Source organism: Corvus cornix, chromosome Z (genome assembly GCF_000738735.6).
Source record: "Corvus cornix cornix isolate S_Up_H32 chromosome Z, ASM73873v5, whole genome shotgun sequence".
Taxonomy (NCBI): Eukaryota; Metazoa; Chordata; class Aves; order Passeriformes; family Corvidae; genus Corvus; species Corvus cornix.
Genome location: NC_046357.1, coordinates 15,211,885 through 15,229,591, shown reverse-complemented (window position 1 = coordinate 15,229,591; position 17,707 = coordinate 15,211,885). Strand labels below are relative to the sequence as shown.

At 53.0% G+C, this 17,707-nt stretch overlaps 1 protein-coding gene across 4 annotated transcripts; it reads right to left on the bottom strand.

The window, feature by feature from the left end:
* Positions 1–391: 391 nt before the first annotated feature.
* On the bottom strand, positions 392–17,326 carry PIGO (phosphatidylinositol glycan anchor biosynthesis class O). Of its 4 annotated transcripts, none has more exons than XM_039567768.1 (11): positions 17,251–17,326; positions 16,322–16,815; positions 14,315–14,458; positions 13,109–13,232; positions 11,975–12,134; positions 10,643–10,816; positions 7,228–8,797; positions 6,522–6,725; positions 6,049–6,251; positions 5,192–5,262; positions 392–4,593 (listed from the first exon to the last, which is right to left on the bottom strand). In XM_039567768.1, exons 2-11 carry the CDS (start codon positions 16,812–16,814, stop codon positions 4,473–4,475), a joined length of 3,264 nt encoding a protein of 1,087 aa, XP_039423702.1. In that variant the 5' UTR covers position 16,815; positions 17,251–17,326; the 3' UTR covers positions 392–4,472. The 4 variants fall into 4 exon arrangements, with proteins under 4 accessions (XP_039423702.1, XP_039423701.1, XP_039423703.1 ...); XM_039567767.1 differs by having other exon boundaries at positions 17,211–17,313; XM_039567769.1 differs by lacking the exons at positions 5,192–5,262; positions 17,251–17,326 and adding an exon at positions 16,917–17,041 and having other exon boundaries at positions 4,494–4,593.
* Positions 17,327–17,707: the final 381 nt, after the last annotated feature.

The following is a 17,707-nucleotide window of genomic DNA, read 5'->3' as shown; positions in this document are numbered from 1 at the left end:
TATCCCGAGTTGGAAGGGACAGATCAGATCGCCAGCTCCGGGCTCTGTGCAGGACCCCACAAGAATCACACCACGTGCGCTGTCCAAACGCTTCGTGAACTCCGGCAGGCTTGTGGCTGTGACCCCTAACCTGGGGAGCCTGTTCCAGTGCCCAACCACTCTCTTGAAGAAGAGCCTTTTCCTGAACCTCCAGAGTCCTGGACCCCAGTTCAACCTAAACCTCCCCTGACACAGGTTCAGACCATTTCCTCGGGTCCTGTCAGTGGTTTCCACAGAGAAGAGATCAGTGCCTAACCCTCCACTTCCCCTCAGGAGGAAGTTGTAGATGAGGGTTCCCCACGAAGGAAATCCCGGACAGGCTGGGGGAAGATGGAAGGAGACAACACAACTCTCCTTGGCTCTCACAGTTTTATTTGCAGACATCATTTTCACAGCCACCCGGAGCCCTGTGCCACCCTCGCAAAGCAAATTTCCACTCACACCTCACCCCACTCCCGATTAATTAATTAATTACACAATTTAATAACGGAGTGACCCCTCCCTGGCTGCCTTCCTGGGTCAGTCGTGCCATACCCAGCGCTGCTGGATGCAGGACACCAATCTCAAGGACCACGGCTGCCAGGTGAACCAGCACTGCCAGCTTGCCTGTTTTGGAGCAGTCTTTGAAAGTAAAAAGGCTCTGCTAGCCAGCAGAGACTTGAGCTTTGCTTCCACCTTCCAGGTGTAGCTGCTGGATGTGAATGAAAGCGTTGGCAGCCAGATATGTAGACACCCAGGAAAGTGTAGCACCATGCTGCATGCAGAGCTCCCAGGTTGCTTTCCACAACTGGGTCCATCCCCTTTTTTTTTTTCCCTATATGAGGGACTGAGGCACACAGAGGTTAATAAAAAATAAAACAACAATCTTGCTCCAAGCCACGTGGTGCACTGAGTCAGGGTTCGGGGGAGAGAGCAGCGCTCCCCAGCCCTGCTCCGCACACACTGGCACTGCTGTTTCCTGAGGGGAAGGGGGGACATGCACACCGAGACTGGGACTGTGCCTTGGCATAAAAAAGCAGCCTGAAGAGTTGAGGGGAAACCAGAGAGAGATAGGACAGAGGAATGGCTGTGGGAACAGAGCTAGAGCGAGCCCTGGGCTCCTCAAAACAGTGGCATCTCTTGGGATCCATGTTAGCCCCATGGGCCAGAGCTGAGGGATGCTCTCAACACTCACAACCCTTCACAGTGGCTGCAGGTTTTGGTCACTGTTTTCTAGGCAGCAAAAAAGAGACACAACTGAATTCTTGTTCTGTGCCAGGACCATGGGACACACCATGGGCGTGAGGCAGGAAAGTTTCCCAATGGCTCTCCCCAAAAAACACATGCACAACACTTGCTAAGCCCAAAGCGCAGAAAGATTGTGGAGTGCAGGATGGAAACTGCTCAGCTGAGCACTCTGTCCACTGTCACACTCAACGAGGGACACAGGGACCAGAAATAAACCACTTGGAATAACTTGTCCAGGAGAGACAAGTGGGGCCCTACAACAACCTCTCTGGAGGGATGTGGGGAAAAACCTACTCCCCAGCACACCAGATTTCCCAAAGAGGCTTGGTTTGGACCAGGAGGCAATCCCCTCTTGGGGTTTTAAATCAGCAAACAGCCCTGTCTGCTCTAGCATCAGCAGCATGATCTGCTTCCAAGGCCACCAAGCCCTGGACTGGAATTAACTCTCTAATCCCCGGCATGCTCAGGAGAATGGCAGCCAAACAATCAGCTTGACGGCAGCTGAGGAAGGCTGACAAAGGCTAAAACAGTCAGTGAAAAGAAGCAAGAGCATCTCCAGCCCGTGGAAAACTCATCTTCATGAATCTGAAATCTTTGGTGTAGCAGCCAGTCTGCCGTGTCCGAGCAGCCAGCACTCCGTGGCATCTCTGCAGTGACAAGAATGTACTTGCAGCTCTTCTACTGCAAGTTTTGTTTAGTCTCTGGCGAGATAAGTGTGTGTCCTTTGATGACGCTACAGCTCTGCTGTTCCCTCTGCTCTCCCTGGTCTCCTGGGACCATGAGCCCACACACAACAGAGGGGTGACATGGAGGGGTGAGGAGAGGATGCCCAAGCCCCTTGTGAGTGCTCCAACCATGAACAGCGAGCATGGGAAGGCTCAGCTGCACTAGAGTGACCAGTGAAAGAGGAACCAGTCCCAGAGATGGAAGCCAAGGGGCCTGGATGGCAGCTGTGGGGATGTCAGGAGTCAGTCCTACACTATCAGTGACCACAGGGACTTCTGCCAGCACAAATACAGTCAGGCAGAAAGTTCCTGACCAGGTTATGAGGTTACAACAAGACCTAGCTGAGCTCCAGCCTCAGGGTTTAGCAACGTGTGTTATCCAGATTAACATCACATTTAATGAAAATTTACTGGGTATCTGCTACCTCCACCCCCTTCCTCCTCCCTGTATCGATGCACCCCTCATTCCTCCAGAAGCATTATGGCCACCAGAGAGTTAGCTTTCAGCAAATAACCTATTTTTAAGAGTGTGACTGCCTAAGCCCATTTTATTTGTGGGCTGATGCATTCCTGTAGCTTCCAGCTTCCCCCACTGTTTGCTGCTGCCCCTTCCTTATCCTAGCACTGGTGTTATGCATCCAGGCAGTGAGGCAGGCCAGGGTGTGATACCAGCTACAAACCAGTCCCTGGTTGTGTCAGGTGAAACTGAGCAGGACCACAGAGCAGAGGAGATGAGAGGCTGAGGTAGCACAGCACAGCCAGCAGCTCAAGAGCAGGCCAGGCAATGAAAACCTAATATTAGAACAGTTTTAGTCTCCTTGGAATTGCATCCTATCACCTGAGCAGGCATTTTGCAGGGGTAAAATACAAAATTCCACTTGCCCTCAAGAGCCAGAGCAACTGAGCACTTGGGAAAAATGCCAAGAAATGAAATAATGAGAGAGGTGACACGACATTTTCCCTGGGATTCTGCAGGGCAGAGGAGAGGAAGAGCCTGGAGTTATGCTAACAGTCTGCAGTAAGGAACTCAAACAAGGGCAGTCATGGTGCATGAGTTAAAAATTAATGGGATTGCAGAAATCCCAGGCAAGCAGTCCTTGGCTCTATCCAGAGAGGAAAGAGACAAAAGGTTTCATAGCACCAAGTAATGCCACACAGTGGTTCAGGGCAGTAATGAATCCCAGCTCAAATGAAACTGCAGGAGGAACTGAGCTGGGATGTGGCCAGGCACCATGGTCACCATCCTCTACTTCTGCCCATAAAGAAAGAAACACCATGTCTCCCGACAGTGAGCAGTCAAGGGCATGTTTGGCATAGCTCACTTGTGGCATGAAGTCTAACAGAGAATGCGAAGGCCAACAGGGAGACAAGCACCAAACATGGGATCATGGATGTGATTGACTGCATCTGGTCCATAGCACCCAGCACATACACAGGCACCAGTGAGTTAAACCATCTCCCAAAAGAACTGGTGCCTTCTCAAGGCTTTCAAGTAGCTGTTCCCAGGCTGAAGCTCACACCAAGGCTACTCCTGCAGCTGGGACAGCTACTCCAGGTTCCCCTTTCCTGCTGGCCAGGCCCAGTATGGGTGAGTCCATGTTCTGTCACTGCATCCTCCTGCATCTTAACTGTTCACAGTCAACTGCCAGCATCCAGCAGCACATACTCAGGGAGAGATCAGGAGCCTTGGCTGCTACCACCCAGCCCACAGGGACCCTGACGGGATGAGAACAGAAGTGGAGAGTTTCTTGGTCATGGACACAGTTGTCCCTGCTACCACTGCCCCAAGCTAAGCCTGCTGTACAAGGCAGCCCAGAGTGCTCCCCACTGCACTTCACAGGGCTGAGGAGAACCAGGAAAATGGGATTGAGTGTAGGGCAAGAGAGGCCTCACTACAGAGCAACTGACTGACTTTACAGAGGAGTAGCTGCCACCAAGGCTCCAGGAACCATCTGCATGGAACCATGCACAGTGTGATTCCTGCATGAAAACCAAGCACGTGAAAACAAGTGGTAGCCGTGGGACATTCCCTCCCCTTCCAACCTCCTCTCCCCTCCTCAGCAGGTCCCATTCCATGAGTCACTGTCTTTGCAGAGTCCAGGTGACACCCTGCTGGCCACTGAAGCCTACCAGCTGCACATTGCAACAGTTGTCAGGAAAGTAGCAGCAAGACCCCGCTGGTGTTTCACCAGAGCAGCACTTCAGCACTCTTGGGCTCCTGCAGCAGAGTCCACCTGCTGCCAGCAAAGGCTCAGTGAGAGCTCTGACCTCCTCCCCTGCTGAGAAACACCATCCCCGTGAGCAAGAACAGTTGGCTCCTGTCCTTTTGTTCAGCACAGAGCAGGGAGCCGGGGATAATCCCTGACTGCTGTGGCAGGCACTCGTTGCTGGCGGCTCATGTATCCCTCCCAACCCGAGGGAGGCAAGGAGACAGCCGCAGCCTGGGCCGACGAGCAGGTCAGGCTCCCCACGTCTCCAAGGCTACCTGAGCCGAAGCTGGCTGAACCAGGTGCTGACAGCACAGTCCACACGCATCACCAGCGAGATCCCCAGCAAGAGGCAGATGCTGCTCACCATGAAGCCCAGCGACTCAAAGAGGAATCTGCAGGCACAACAGAGGCAGTTAAGGATACAACAGCCAGCATCACTACAAAGACAGGCTGCTACCCTCCAGCTGACTGATTTTCCTGACAATGAGAGGCTGGTACCATCTCACATCCTAAAACCTGAATTACATTCACTCCCCAGCAGTTGCTGCCTAAAACCTGTAAGCCAAGCGCTCCTCTGGTTCAAAGGCTGCTCAGGACCTGTTGATTCAGGTGGGATTTTGAATCCCTCAGAGGCTGAGGCCACCCCTCGCACCAGCTAATTCAAAGGTTTGCTGGTTCAGCATTTCTGGGTTTATCACTCCTGGTCTGGTATCCTTACCTTTGGCTCTCTGACCTACAATATTCTCAGCTTCCAGTTGGGCTCTGTTGGTCCTTGGAAATTAAGATGAGGAGAAACTTCTAGGCTCTAGCTTAAGTCTAGCTTCTGAATTTCAAGCAGGAATTAGTTAGGGACATTCCTACAACCACTACTAGGTAATGAGTCAGAAGATCAATCACAGGGTCTCTTCCAACATTACTGTCTGTAAACTCTAGTCAAGATGTCAGGGATTTAAGTCCTAATCCAGCATCAGAGCAACTCCTGGGACTTACTTTGGGGCAAAGACCTTCCAGACCATGAGGTGTCTCCTGAGGATCATAGCTGCACAAACACAGGCCAGAAGCTGCAGGGAAGATCAGGAAAAACAAGTTACAGGGGACTCTGGAGAGACCTCCTGGGGACTAGGTTCACATCTGAAGGTGGTACTAAATTGCACATGCCTGAGAGGCTGGCATGGCACACACCAGGAATGAGCATTCTAAAGAGGACTCCGTTCCATGATGTCCTCAAGTCAGGAAACACAAGCAGCTGGGGGTATGTGCAGGCCCTCCCGAGGCCAGGCTGGGGCAGCACAGAGGAGGGCTCACACTGTGGCTAACCTGACCTGCTATTTCACTGAGAGGGGCACTCCTGCTCTCCTGCTGCAGGGCTTGCCCCCTTCCCCTGCACTGTCTCTGGTCGGACCACATGGGAGAATGATTTGAAGGGATAAATCCCAGAAAGCTATTCACTTCTCTCACAGGATTAAATTTTCTGGTGTTTAGCTCCCTATATCATCACAGCACATACGAAAACCAGAGCTGGTGTGAGACAGGAATGGTAAGGAAGACAGGGAGTAGGATCACAACAATGCAGCTCCTGAACAAGACATTACCACTCTGGGCATATGGGTGTGAAAAGTGTCCTAATCCGTACAGCAGCTTCCATGCTGGAGCCCTTCCCAAAGCACACAGCAAGTGGCATGGCTGAAAAGGGACCTGCTCTTCCACCTGCAACCAGACACATCACCCCCCCACCTGTCTGTGTCCTGGCTGACCCCTTTCTCTCATCAGAGTGCTCCACAGTTCTCACAGCACACCAATTTCCTCCTAGACAGCCTTTCCCACAGGCACCCTGCCTCTGCCCGTACCTGTGCCCCAAGAACAAAGAGGTACTTCAATCCCAGCCGTAACAGAGCCGTGGAGAACTTCTCTGGAGACTCCCGCAGCCTCATCTCCATCATGCGCTCCTCCACCTCCTGCAGCTCCTCCCGGGACTCCTTCTTGGGCTTCTTCCTCTGTGAGTTGGTCATCTCACACACAAAGGGCCACAGCAGGAGCAGCGGGCAGCCAACTACCTCAAGGACAAAGGCACATGAAGTTACTGGAGCCCAGGAGGTGAGGAGGAGTCTAGGCTCTGCCATCCGGCCCTGGATGTGCAGGAAGCATACACCTCAGCTCCAGGGCAGGCTGCTGTGGTGCCACAAGGGGAACAGTGAGGATGCTGCTGCTCAGCTGGTGCTGGAGCCTTTAGCACCTCTTGCTCAGCTGCAGAGTCCCAGACAAGGCGCTGCAGTGAGCTGTGTCTGCTCAGGCTCCACAGCCCAGGAAGAAATTGATTTACCTGCAAAGAGGATATGGGAGGCGAAGGTGTTGGCGCCCACCAGGACAGCAGGCAGGAGGTTCGTGCTGTGGTCAAGGTGGAAGCCAACAAAGGCTGCATTCCAGTGGATGGCTGGGAAGATGGGCTGGTGGCCTGTGGAATAGAAGAACTGGGAAGCAGCAAGGAGCCAGGAGATGACTGCATACCAGGGCACTGAAAATGGCTCTGAGAGATAAAGACAAAAGCAGAGGCAGGGGGTGGGGATATCAGCATGAAGGAACAAGACAGATCCATGGTCCAAAAAAGCCTATTGACCTTTTTTTCCAGGTTTCCCTTCCATGTTGGCTCTTTTAAGATAGAGGAAACAGTCCAGCTCCCCCCACAGATACAGCAAGGAGCTGGCATCCCCTCTGCTGGTGCCAGTAGCCCCGCCACTGGACTCTGTCAGCACCTGAGAGGTTTGGTGACTATTCATATCCTGGGCAGAAGAGGTAGGTGTAGAGGTCCTTTCCTTGACCCAAGACACTCCTCCTCCACCCACAATACATTCAAATCTAGAGCATTTAGGCAGCTCTAAAAAAGCTAAGAGTATCCTGAGGATCAGTGCATCGGTATTTCCCAAGACTAGAAACTGGACCCTGCTCCTCCCACTGGAATTACGGCAAGGTCACTGCAGGTGAGGCCCAGATCACACATCCAGTGGTTGCTCTATTGAGCCGGGACTCACCAGCATCTCCAGCAAGGCCTCTGGCACACGTGTGGATGTGCAGCAGCACGAAGGCCTCCACAAAGAGGAGCAGGAAGGCGAAGCTCAGCCGCTCACTGTGCAGAAGCATCAAGAGGAAGCCCAGGAGGGTGAGGGCTATGACCAGGGCTGCTGAGTACACGCTGCCCAGCCCATACGCTGCAACAGTGGCCCTGCAGCTACCCCGCTCCAGCCGGCTCCTCTGAGACTCCTGCATCCTCTTGTAGATCTGAGGGATGACATGGCGGAAGTCGACTTCGGAGCTGGGAACCCCCAGGTAGGGAGTGACGATGGATCCTGCCAACTCCCGTGTGTCCTTTGCAAACACTGTCATGGGATTGCACAGCAGGAGCAGCAGTCCCACAGATGCTAGTCCATAGACAGCCCGGGGAAAGACAACGACTGCCACCTGCACCAGCTCCTGCAGTTTGCCAAGAGAGTCATCAGCACTGGAGGCAACAGCCCAGTAGCAGGCAATGCAGAGGACCACCAGTGGGAAACCCCAGCGCACGAAGAGCACGAGGGGGTCCGAGCTGTTCAGGTTGCCGTAGTGCCTCAGCCAGCTCTGCACTGCGTACACTAGCCCAGCCAGCAAGGCCACGCACAGGAGGTAGAAGAGGTTCTTGGCCCGTGTGTTTCTCAGGCTGGCAAGCGGGGAGAGGAAAACAGAGGGCCGGCACTGAGGAATTTCTTCGCGGCACTGGTGGAAGAAACTGGAGAGGCGCACACAGACCAGGAGCATGGCCACGAGGCACAGCAGGTACCAGATCTCTCTCCGGTAAGAAGAAAAGCCAAGGAGCTGCTGCTTGGGACTTTCTGGAACAGTCAGGCGACCATCCCAGTGGAGCTTCCCTACTAACAACATCACCAGCGAGGCCAGCAGGAACGGGGCCACCCGTGCCTCAGCCACAACAAAGCTGTCAGAAAACATAGCTCCGCAGCGGAAGAACAGAATGCCCATGGGGAAGGCCAGCCCCAGCCATGCTCGCAGCCTCTGCCTCAGGCCACTGCTGGCCAAGGGCGGCTGACTGCCTGCCAAACGGGCTCTCTTGGGATGCTGGCCCCACCAGTGCCAGAAAAAACCCAGCTGAGAAGCAGCGGCTGCCCATGACGACACCAGGAGCAGATCCAGCCCCTTCTGGGTGAAAACGTGGGCCAGCCCAAGCAGAGCCCCCACAAGGACCCAGGGCAGCGGGTACAGGAGGCAGCTGCGACAGAAAGAGTGCGAGGACGTGGCAAGCTCTGACACCATGTAGCAGAGCAAGCAGGAGGAGGCAATAAGAATGCAGCCCCCCACCATACGCAGGGGGTGGAAGCGGGCCCAGGACTGGGTGCACACAGCCCGTGCCTCCCGTAAGTAGCGCTGGAAGCGACCGATGAGGCTTCCCAGCCTGGATTCCAGCTCTGCAGGCACCACTGTCGTCCCCTGCACCTGGGCCAGCAGCTGTGTGTGCTCCTCCACAGCACTGGAGAAGAGCTCCTGCAGGTGCTGGAGCTGCTCTGCTGGCAGGTCCTGAGCCACCAGCGAGTAGGACTGCAGGAAGCGATTCACCTGCAGGAGAGGGAACAAGGGATCAGACAGCAGCACAGGGAACACTGGGAATGGGATTCACTACTTTACACTGCCCTTTCAGAATGGAAACAACCCCAATCTACCAAGCCGTGCTAGGGCAGACCTGTCCCCAGCCACATCACCCAGGGCTGGTCACACAAATCCAGGATGTCCCCATCAGAAAATTCAATCCCTCTGGCCAAGTGACATCCCTCTCAAGTGATCCATCCATCCTGACAGTCACAGTGATTCCTGCAGCTACACCTCTGGTAATGCTGTGCATCAGTACGGGCTTTTATAGAGTCTTTGGCAGCAATAAGGCAAATGTCCTCCAGAAGTCCAAGTCATTTCTATTAATGACTTGTTAATCTGCACCCCATTTTGAGTTTATAGTTTTGTCTGAGGAAAAACATCAAATTAAAAAGCTCACAGTGGGTCAAACCAAGCTGCTTCCCTTTATTCAATACTAGCACATTAATAGACTGCACCATAGGTTAAGGAAAGGTCATTCTTTTTGCTTTCTGCTTCAAGAGGACATTAACAGAGGCAGCTACAATCCTAAAGTCATAAAAGAAGTCTTACAGGGGCATTAGCAGGGCAGAGCACCTGCACATACATCCATCTGCTTAGCAGGGTAGATCTGCTCCAGTCCTGAAATGCACCCGTAACTTCACACACCTTCCATTTGCCTCAGAGCACAGTCAGAATCAGTCTGGCTCTGCCCATGGATGGCAAACACATCCACTGGCTCTCTCATGGGCCCCCGTGGAATGCCACAGCTTCTTCAACACCACTGTTATCAAGCCAGAAACCTCCCCAAACAATGAATGCAAATATTTAAAGAGGTACGACTGGATAACACTAATTCCTAACAGATGATGATTGATATCCTCAGTGATTAATGCACACTAACATCACGTATGATCTTTAAATGTCACTGGACTCTGCTGCTCTCTGAATACAGAGCTGAATATTTCTGTCTTCCCATCAGCAGTGATTCTCTCCAGCTCCTCACTGGCTTGCACCAGTGCTGTCCAACTGGCACTCCAAGGAGCTGGTTGGACACTGGAGGAGTTATTCCTGTGCTGCCAGCAATGCAGAGTCCCTCAAAGGCAAACTGGCCCTTAGCTGAGATACATGCCTTGCAATGCTTGTGGCAAATCTGGTTCTGTAGCATGACCAGAGCCACAACAGATGGCCCTCACATCACTCATAGAGGCTCTCACTCAGCCTGCTACATTGCCTGGGCTTCTTTTATAGCTCGTGTAGAGACTCTCATTTAAATTTTGTCATTCTGCTGCTGGGCTCCTGTTGCACTTTGTTGCACTTTGTACAAATTGCTCTTTCAGTATCCTACCTTAGTATTACCTGTTACATAGTTATTTCTTTTATTTTGTCCTTCACTACTGTTTTCCTTCTTTCACTATCTAGAGTAGCCTTTTGTTAACACTGTTTCTCCTTCAAAACTGAAGCAGGATCAAAACCTCCACTTTTACTCTCAAATCTCCAATCATGAGACTTGCCTCTGGTCATCTTCAGACTTGAGGAACCAGTGTCCCCTATTACCTAATCCACTTCTGACCATCTAGATCCAACCCTCCTCCACCTTCCCAGACAGTATTTTTCACACCACAGCACTAAACAGGTGGCTCTCATTTCTCTTTGGGGAAAATGAGGCTGTCTTTTACTGGAGCAAACACTGCAAGGATGTAATGCTTCAAAATAAGTTCCCCATGAAGATAACAGCATGTCATCACCCCACCTCCACCTAACAGAAGAGGATTGCAGTTAAAAACCCATTCCTTCTCCTCTCTAGTTCAATAGGAGGCCTACCACAGCCCATACCTGCTTGGCATTGATGTGATAGACCGAGAGCTGCTGCAAGGCTGCAGACACAGTGTCACCATCCCCAGAGAACAGCTCGGCCATCACCTCCCCAATGTTACTGTAGGGGATGGGCACACCCAGCAGCAAGGCCATAGTGGGCACCAGGTTCACTTGGGGAATGGTCTCAGGCTCCTGCAGAGACAGGGGAGGAATCAGAAATTCAGAGAAAACACAGCAACGCAGCTTTTCACTCATGTGAAAGGACAGTGGAGAAGACATCCCCATCCAAAGGTGAATCCAGGCAGAAGCACAGCTCTGCTGCCCCCAAGGGTCCTGTGACGGGAAACATGCCTGCTGGGAGCTGCAGGTTGATGGGAAAGGTGCTGTCTAACAGCACATCTGGACTCACACAAGCACCCCTCACAGCCGTAGTGGCCTGAACGTGAGTTCCAAACACTTCAGTCCTCCACATCCTGCATCAGCCCTTCCACTGTTCTCTCAGGACATGGTGACAAACTCCCCATTCCTCTCACTCAAGGTGAAAAGGCTGGAAAGCAGTGCCACAGAAAGGGACCTGGAGGTCCTGGCTGATGGCAAGTGACTGTGAGTCAGCAATGCCCTGGCAGCCAGGAGGGCCAACCCTGTCCTGGGGGCATCAGGCACAGCATCGCCAGCTGGGCAAGGGAGGGGATTGTCCCGCTCTGCTCTGAGCTGGGGCAGCCTCTCCTCGAGTGCTGAGGGCAATTTTGGGTGCCACAATATAAGAAAGACATTAAGCTATTAGGGACCGTCCAAATGACAGCCAGGAGGGTGATGAAGGGTCTGGAGGGGAAGCTGTGTGAGGAGTGCCTGAGGTCACTCGGTCTGTTCAGCCTGGAGGAGACTGAGGGCCTCAGTGTGGCCTTCAACATCCTAACAAGGGGAAGAAGAGGGTCAGGCACTGATCTCTTCTCTGTGGTGACCAGTGACAGGACCTGAAGGAATGGCTTGAAATTGTGTCAGGAGAGATTTAGGCTGGATAGTAGGAAAAGGTTCTTCACACAGAGGATGGTTGGGCACTGAACAGGCTCCCCAGGGCAGTGGTCACTGCACCAGCCTGACAGAGTTCAAGAAGTGTTTGGACAATGCTCTCAGGAATATAGCGTGACCCTTGGGGTGGCCTGTGCAGGGCCAGGAGTCGGACTTGATGATCCTAATGGATCCCTTCCAACTCAGCTCACTCTATGATTCTACAACAGACTGATCATCCCTCCCAGTCTAAACAATCCCTGTCACTCTCTGTAATCCCAGGATGTAGTTTTCAGCCTGGATACCACCTCAGGCAGTGATAGCTAAGAGTCAGCTTCTCACCTCTGGAGGGCCACTGCCAAACAGGGGTGTCCTGCTGTACACAAACAGTGCTGCATTGACTTCCTTCTCGCTGTCGCCACCATGGTCTCCAGTTTCTGTCATGCCATGGTCCCCAGCCACCAGAAGAAGAGTGTCATTCCCCACATGATCCACCAAGGACCTGTCATCGAGATAAGGAAGGTCAACTTCTCCCTGGACAAGGGCTCAACTAGCCTAGGTGGGAGGGGACATCTGCCTGCACCACAGAGGTGAAGCCCACAAAAAGGTGTGAGCAAAACTAAATGCTGATGCAGAACTGTTACAAGCTAGGGACCAGGGTGTTTTAAATTGGTGATTTAAAGCCAAACTGAAAATCCAGAGTCCTAAGACAGAGTGGACTGATCTTGCTTGGGTCCCCACTGAACAGTGCCTTCAGGGGTCTTGACAAAACACAATTCAGAAGAAATGCTCCTGACAATAACCAAATTTTAGGCTGCCTCTATTTGGGTCATGTATCATGTTGTGTGAGCCATCTCCCACTTCAAACGAAAAAAGGAGGGATTAGTCCCTGAAGGATGCTGTAAGTATGACACAATATAGACTGTGCTCTCAGATACAGCAGGGCAAGTTACCAACTCCTTCTAGCAGCAAAACTTAGAGCACTCCTAAGAATCAAAAGCTGCAGCATTTTGGGCTGATACAGATCTGCATGACTGAAATTTCTGGATCCCATCCTGCCCTCTGGCCCAAAGGTGCAACTCATGGGTCTGTGTGGTAAATGCAGTATTCATTCCCTAGCCAGGGTCCTCCATCTGCTTCTCAAACGTTAGCCAGACCTTAGTGGGACAATCTCCACGTTAAAGATGGAAAGAGTGAGGCTCAGTTGTATTCCAGCTGCACTATCGTCTCATGGCTTGGTAGAGAACCAAGGCTCTGAGACCTGAAGGCAGCCTTACCTCTGAAACCAAACCTCTCAACACGCATCTCTGCGAGCAACACTGCCTATAGCTGGGGTTCCAGCTGGCCAAAGCTATTTTCCATGTTAACAGGCTCAGTAAAGCATCCCATGTTGCCCTCAGTGTCTCTAAGTTCCCCAGGAAGATCCCAGCAGTCCGGCTGAAGTAAGAGGCCAGCTAGCAACCCCACCCTAATCACCTGAGCATCTCATTCATCTGGGTGAGCTTCTTTGCCATCTCGGGATGGTCAGGTCCATGTTTGTGCCCACAGTGGTCGACGCCAAGGAAGTGAGCAATCAGCACATCCCATTCACCACTGTCCACTGTGGAACAAAAGCAAACTTATCACACACCAGGCTGGAATTCTAAGCCTGGATCTTCCTTCCAGAACTTCCTGGCTGCCCCTGGACACTACTGTTTCTTCCCTTCCTGCCACTGTTACTGCCAGCTCCCAAGGAAATCAATGCAGGTTTTAAGTGAGGCGCACTCTTGGCCACGGGTTCCTGGGTGTAATGGCACAGGGATCTCAAAGCCTAGCAAGCATCCCTAGTTTTTTCTCACCACTCCTCAGGAAGGGAACAGTACAATGTCACCCAAGTCATCCTGAACTTACCTCAAAACTGCCACAAACCGAGCTAAAACAAAGGTATGCTCAGAAAAAGGAGAACCCAGAACTCCCATCTTTCCCTGAAGATATTTTAGGTTGGACCCATCAATGTGCCCCTGTGCATCCCATCCAGGACAAGGGCATGACACACCAACACAGTCCCTAGTTAGGAAGTTACTCTGGCCTCTCCCCACTGCTTCAGGGCTTTGACACATGAAAACCAACATATTTGAAGTTAAATTATGAACTGCAGCTCTCACACAAGGCACGCTTAGATTCACATACAGAAAAATGAAAGAACATTTCCCTTAGTCCCAGTACCTCAGGGAGGTGGAAATCACCTAAAATTCTCAAACAATCTCATGCTTCATCTTCTTCCCATGACTAGGAAGCACCAATGCTTTGCTCAGAGCAGTGCTGTGTCTCAGCCTCCTAACTTGTGTTTTTCCCAGAGCACTGTGTGCCTGCCTGGGCAGCCACATGTCAAAGTTAAGCTGCTCCTCTGTCTCCAGCCTGCCAGGGTATTTTGTAAGACAGAGGTAGAAGGCTAACCTGATCCCAACAACCTAAACTCTGTCCCAGACAGAGGAAAGGTATCTACAGAAATGGTCCGTGGACCCCAAGAAGTGGCTTATCCGTGGAAATCCAGCTAGAGCACTGTAATCCTTGGGCAGCAGCATGTAACTGGCCAGTGCTGCTCTGCAACAGAAAAAAAGCCTTCAGCCCTACCTCAAATTTGCAGTTGAACTCCCACATTAGGCCAATGTTTATCCATGCCCTGGTGAAAGAGCTGCTTACCAGTTGGATAGAGATGCTGCAGGATCCCATCATCCACAGTGTGAAGATCCTTTACGTTAAAAGAAGGGAAGAAATACGAGCGGAAAAACTTCTTTGGGAAGAGTCCTTCCCATGTGTCATCACCCATGAAGACCACTCGCCTTCCTGAGCCAGACAGAAAGGAACCAATGAGAGATGGAGACCTCCTGAGTCGTGCTGTTACCACAACAATCCCAAGAGCCTGGGCAGACCCAGGTCAGGGTCTGGAGCAATGGCTCCTCTCCAACCCACACTCAAAACTGACCTAAAATTAAAACGACCATCTGACTGCAAATGACTTTGAATACAGGGAGGGACCAGCCCTGTCTTTAAGCCCTTGAGTGCTCCCCCTGCCCAAATCCACCTGCACAACCTCACAACTTATCACTGACCTGTCATGTCACCCTGCAGACTCTTGGGCCACCACAACACAGGTGGCTGCAGGGGGTGCAGCACAAACCAGACAAACCCTCACCAGAGGCCTGTGACCCCACTGCAAAATGCAAGGCAGCAGGTGATAGAGTAGAAGACACGAGTCCTGAGCTCTGGCTTTTAAACACGATGGTGTTTCAGATGTGGAAAAGAGAAGGCAAAAAAGCACTGATGCTTCCCTCCGCCCTTGCTCTGGTTGTTCTGCCTGCCATCAGCCAGCTGTGTTTCCACAGGGCCTCTTCAGCTTGGGAGCAGGAACCCTTTCCTCTAAGGCTGCTGCTCTGGCACTGGATCTACTGCTGCATTTTGCCTCAGATGATCTACTGCATTTGCCCACCTTGCTCACACAAAGTCATGTTGCCTTAGTCCAGTCTGAGCCTTGGGAGGAAGTCTCTCTGGGTAACAACCCACTGTGGCCTGTCCTGTTCCCTCTACTCCATTATCCCACCATAACAAGACCTTTACAGCTGCACTAAGCACCCCCCAGCAGCACCAAACTACAATGAAAATGGGATGAGGTCACTGCCTCACAGGTGCAGGTAGCTGTCCAGGCAGGCTGGCTGCCTGAGGGACACCCCCATGGCACACCTGCCACCACCTGGCACACCTGGCTCCTCCCCCATCATGCGCCTCACACGGCATGACCGAATGCCCTTGGCTTCCTGCAGGCATTCCTGGGGGTGACCTTGGGACAAGCACCACCAGTGCAGCCACTTTCACCTGCTTTCTCGTCATCTTTGAAGATGATGATGATGAAGCCATAGTCACAGCTACTTCTCACTCGAAGCACAAGCTGGAGACACCCTGCCTGCATGACAACTCTGCCTTAGGTAACTGTCCCTAAGCAGGGCAAAACAATTAGCTCACAGGGTGGAGCTGTTGTAAGCAGTGCCCTTCCCAGGGAGAAAGGAATCAAGGTTTTGAACACAGGTTAATCTGAGCAGAGGTTTGCATGCTGCCCTGCCCACACAGAGTCACAGAATCATAGAACGTTAAGAGGTTAGAAGGGATCCTGCACTGGACCAGGTTTCTCAGAGCCCCATTCAACCTGGCCTTAAACACTGCCAGGGATGGCATCCACAACCTCCCTGGGGATGCTGTTTCAGTGTCTCACCACCCTCATAGTAAAAAATTTCTTCTTAATATCTAATCTAAATCTCTCCTCTGACAATTAGTACCCATTACTCCTCATTCTATCACTACAGTTCCTGATAAAGAATCCCTTTCCGGCTTCTCTGTAGGCCCCCGTTCAGGTACTGGAAGGCTGCTACGAGGTCTCCACACAACCTTCTATTCTCCAGGCTGAATAGCCCCTGTCACAGAATCACCAAGGTTGAAAGAGACCTTCAAAATTATCCAATCCAATCATCCACTTACCACTATAAACCCTAAACCACTAAACCACATCACCCAGCATGAAATCTGGAAGCCTCTTAAGCACCTCCAGGGATGGTGACTCCACCATCTCCCTGGGCAACCTACTCCTATGCCTGTGAAAATTTTTTTTTCGTATCTAGCCTGAAACTCCCCTGCCTGAGGTTAAAGCCAGGAACCCACCGTTCTGCACCAGCTGTGCCAGCAGGTTGTCCTCCTGGATGGCGTACGAGGCAAAGTTGCTGCCCACATCGATGAAGGTGGGCAGCGAGCCAGTGGTGAGGCCCTTGATGCGCTGCATGGTGGCCGTGGGGGGGTCAGCTCGGAAGCGGTAGAGCCGGGCATGGCGGGGCTGGGAGGTGGCCAGCTGGTGCAGGACACTCAGCTTGTTCTCGTAGGGCAGTGGGCTGGTCTTGGCGGGGTCAAAGCGGGCGAACTCAAAATGGAGGGCATCGATGATGATGAGCACGGCCTTGGAAAAGCGTTGCGGTGCCCAGCAGGAGCCCGGCGGGAGGCTCTGCCTCTCCCAAGGTGGAGGCACGAGTGGGTCTGCGCAGGAACTGCTGCTGGCAAGCTCGATCCGGCTGAGCAGGAAGCCGCTCATGAAGAGCCCGATACCAGCAAAAAAGAGAAAGCAAACCCAGGCCAAGAAGAGCACCACTGGCCACCGCTGCATCCTGGAGGGAAGGACAGGCAGGCTCAACCCCCCGCGGCTCTACCTGGGCCGGTACCACTCCCTACCAGCACCCACCCCCGGCCCAACACCTCGCACACGCACCTGTCCCGCAGCAGCCCCCACCAGCCTGATCTGCCTTGGTCCCACTCCGCGTCCTCGCAACTGCCCCACGCACCTCCTTGCATCCCCTCCTGAGCGGAAGCCGAGCCCTGCTCCCTCCCGACTGCCCAGCGCTGCCCAGAGCCTTTTCGGCACCGACAGCCCTTCTCCCGCACCCCCATCCCCTTCACGCACCCCCAGCCCCGCCCCTGCACCCCCGACTCCCGGTCCGCCACCTCACGCCCGCGCCACCCTTGTGTCCCCCGAGCCCCAGACTCCCCTCCGGCCCTCACAGACCCTTTTTTCTCCCCGGGGCTCCGCTCCCGTTCTGTCCCACCTGCGGCTCCGGGCGCCCCTCGCCCCCGGAAGCGCCGCGCGTGGCGCCGACCACGCTAGAGCGGCACCGCGGGGAGCAGCGCGGGGCGGCGGCGCCCTCTGGCGGCCGGGAGGTCCCCGCGCACCTCCCTTCACCGAGGCACACTCTTAACAGTGAGGGTGTTGTTTTAATTAATCTATTAATTAATTAATCGACAGAGGCGCTCCTCGCCCTGTGGTGCGCACTGTGAGGAGCCTGCTGTAGAGAACGCACAGTCATGCACTGTAGGGACAACTTCTGGGAGATAACAGAGAAGGGGATGATGACAAGATCTCACATTCCTAGAGACGTGATGTGCTGGGCAAGGCATCCTTCCTAGGAGTGGGGTCCCCAAATTCAAAGAATCATAGAATGGTTCGGGTTGGAAAGGCACCTTGAAGATCATCTAGTTCCATACTGTGGGCAGGGACACTGTGGG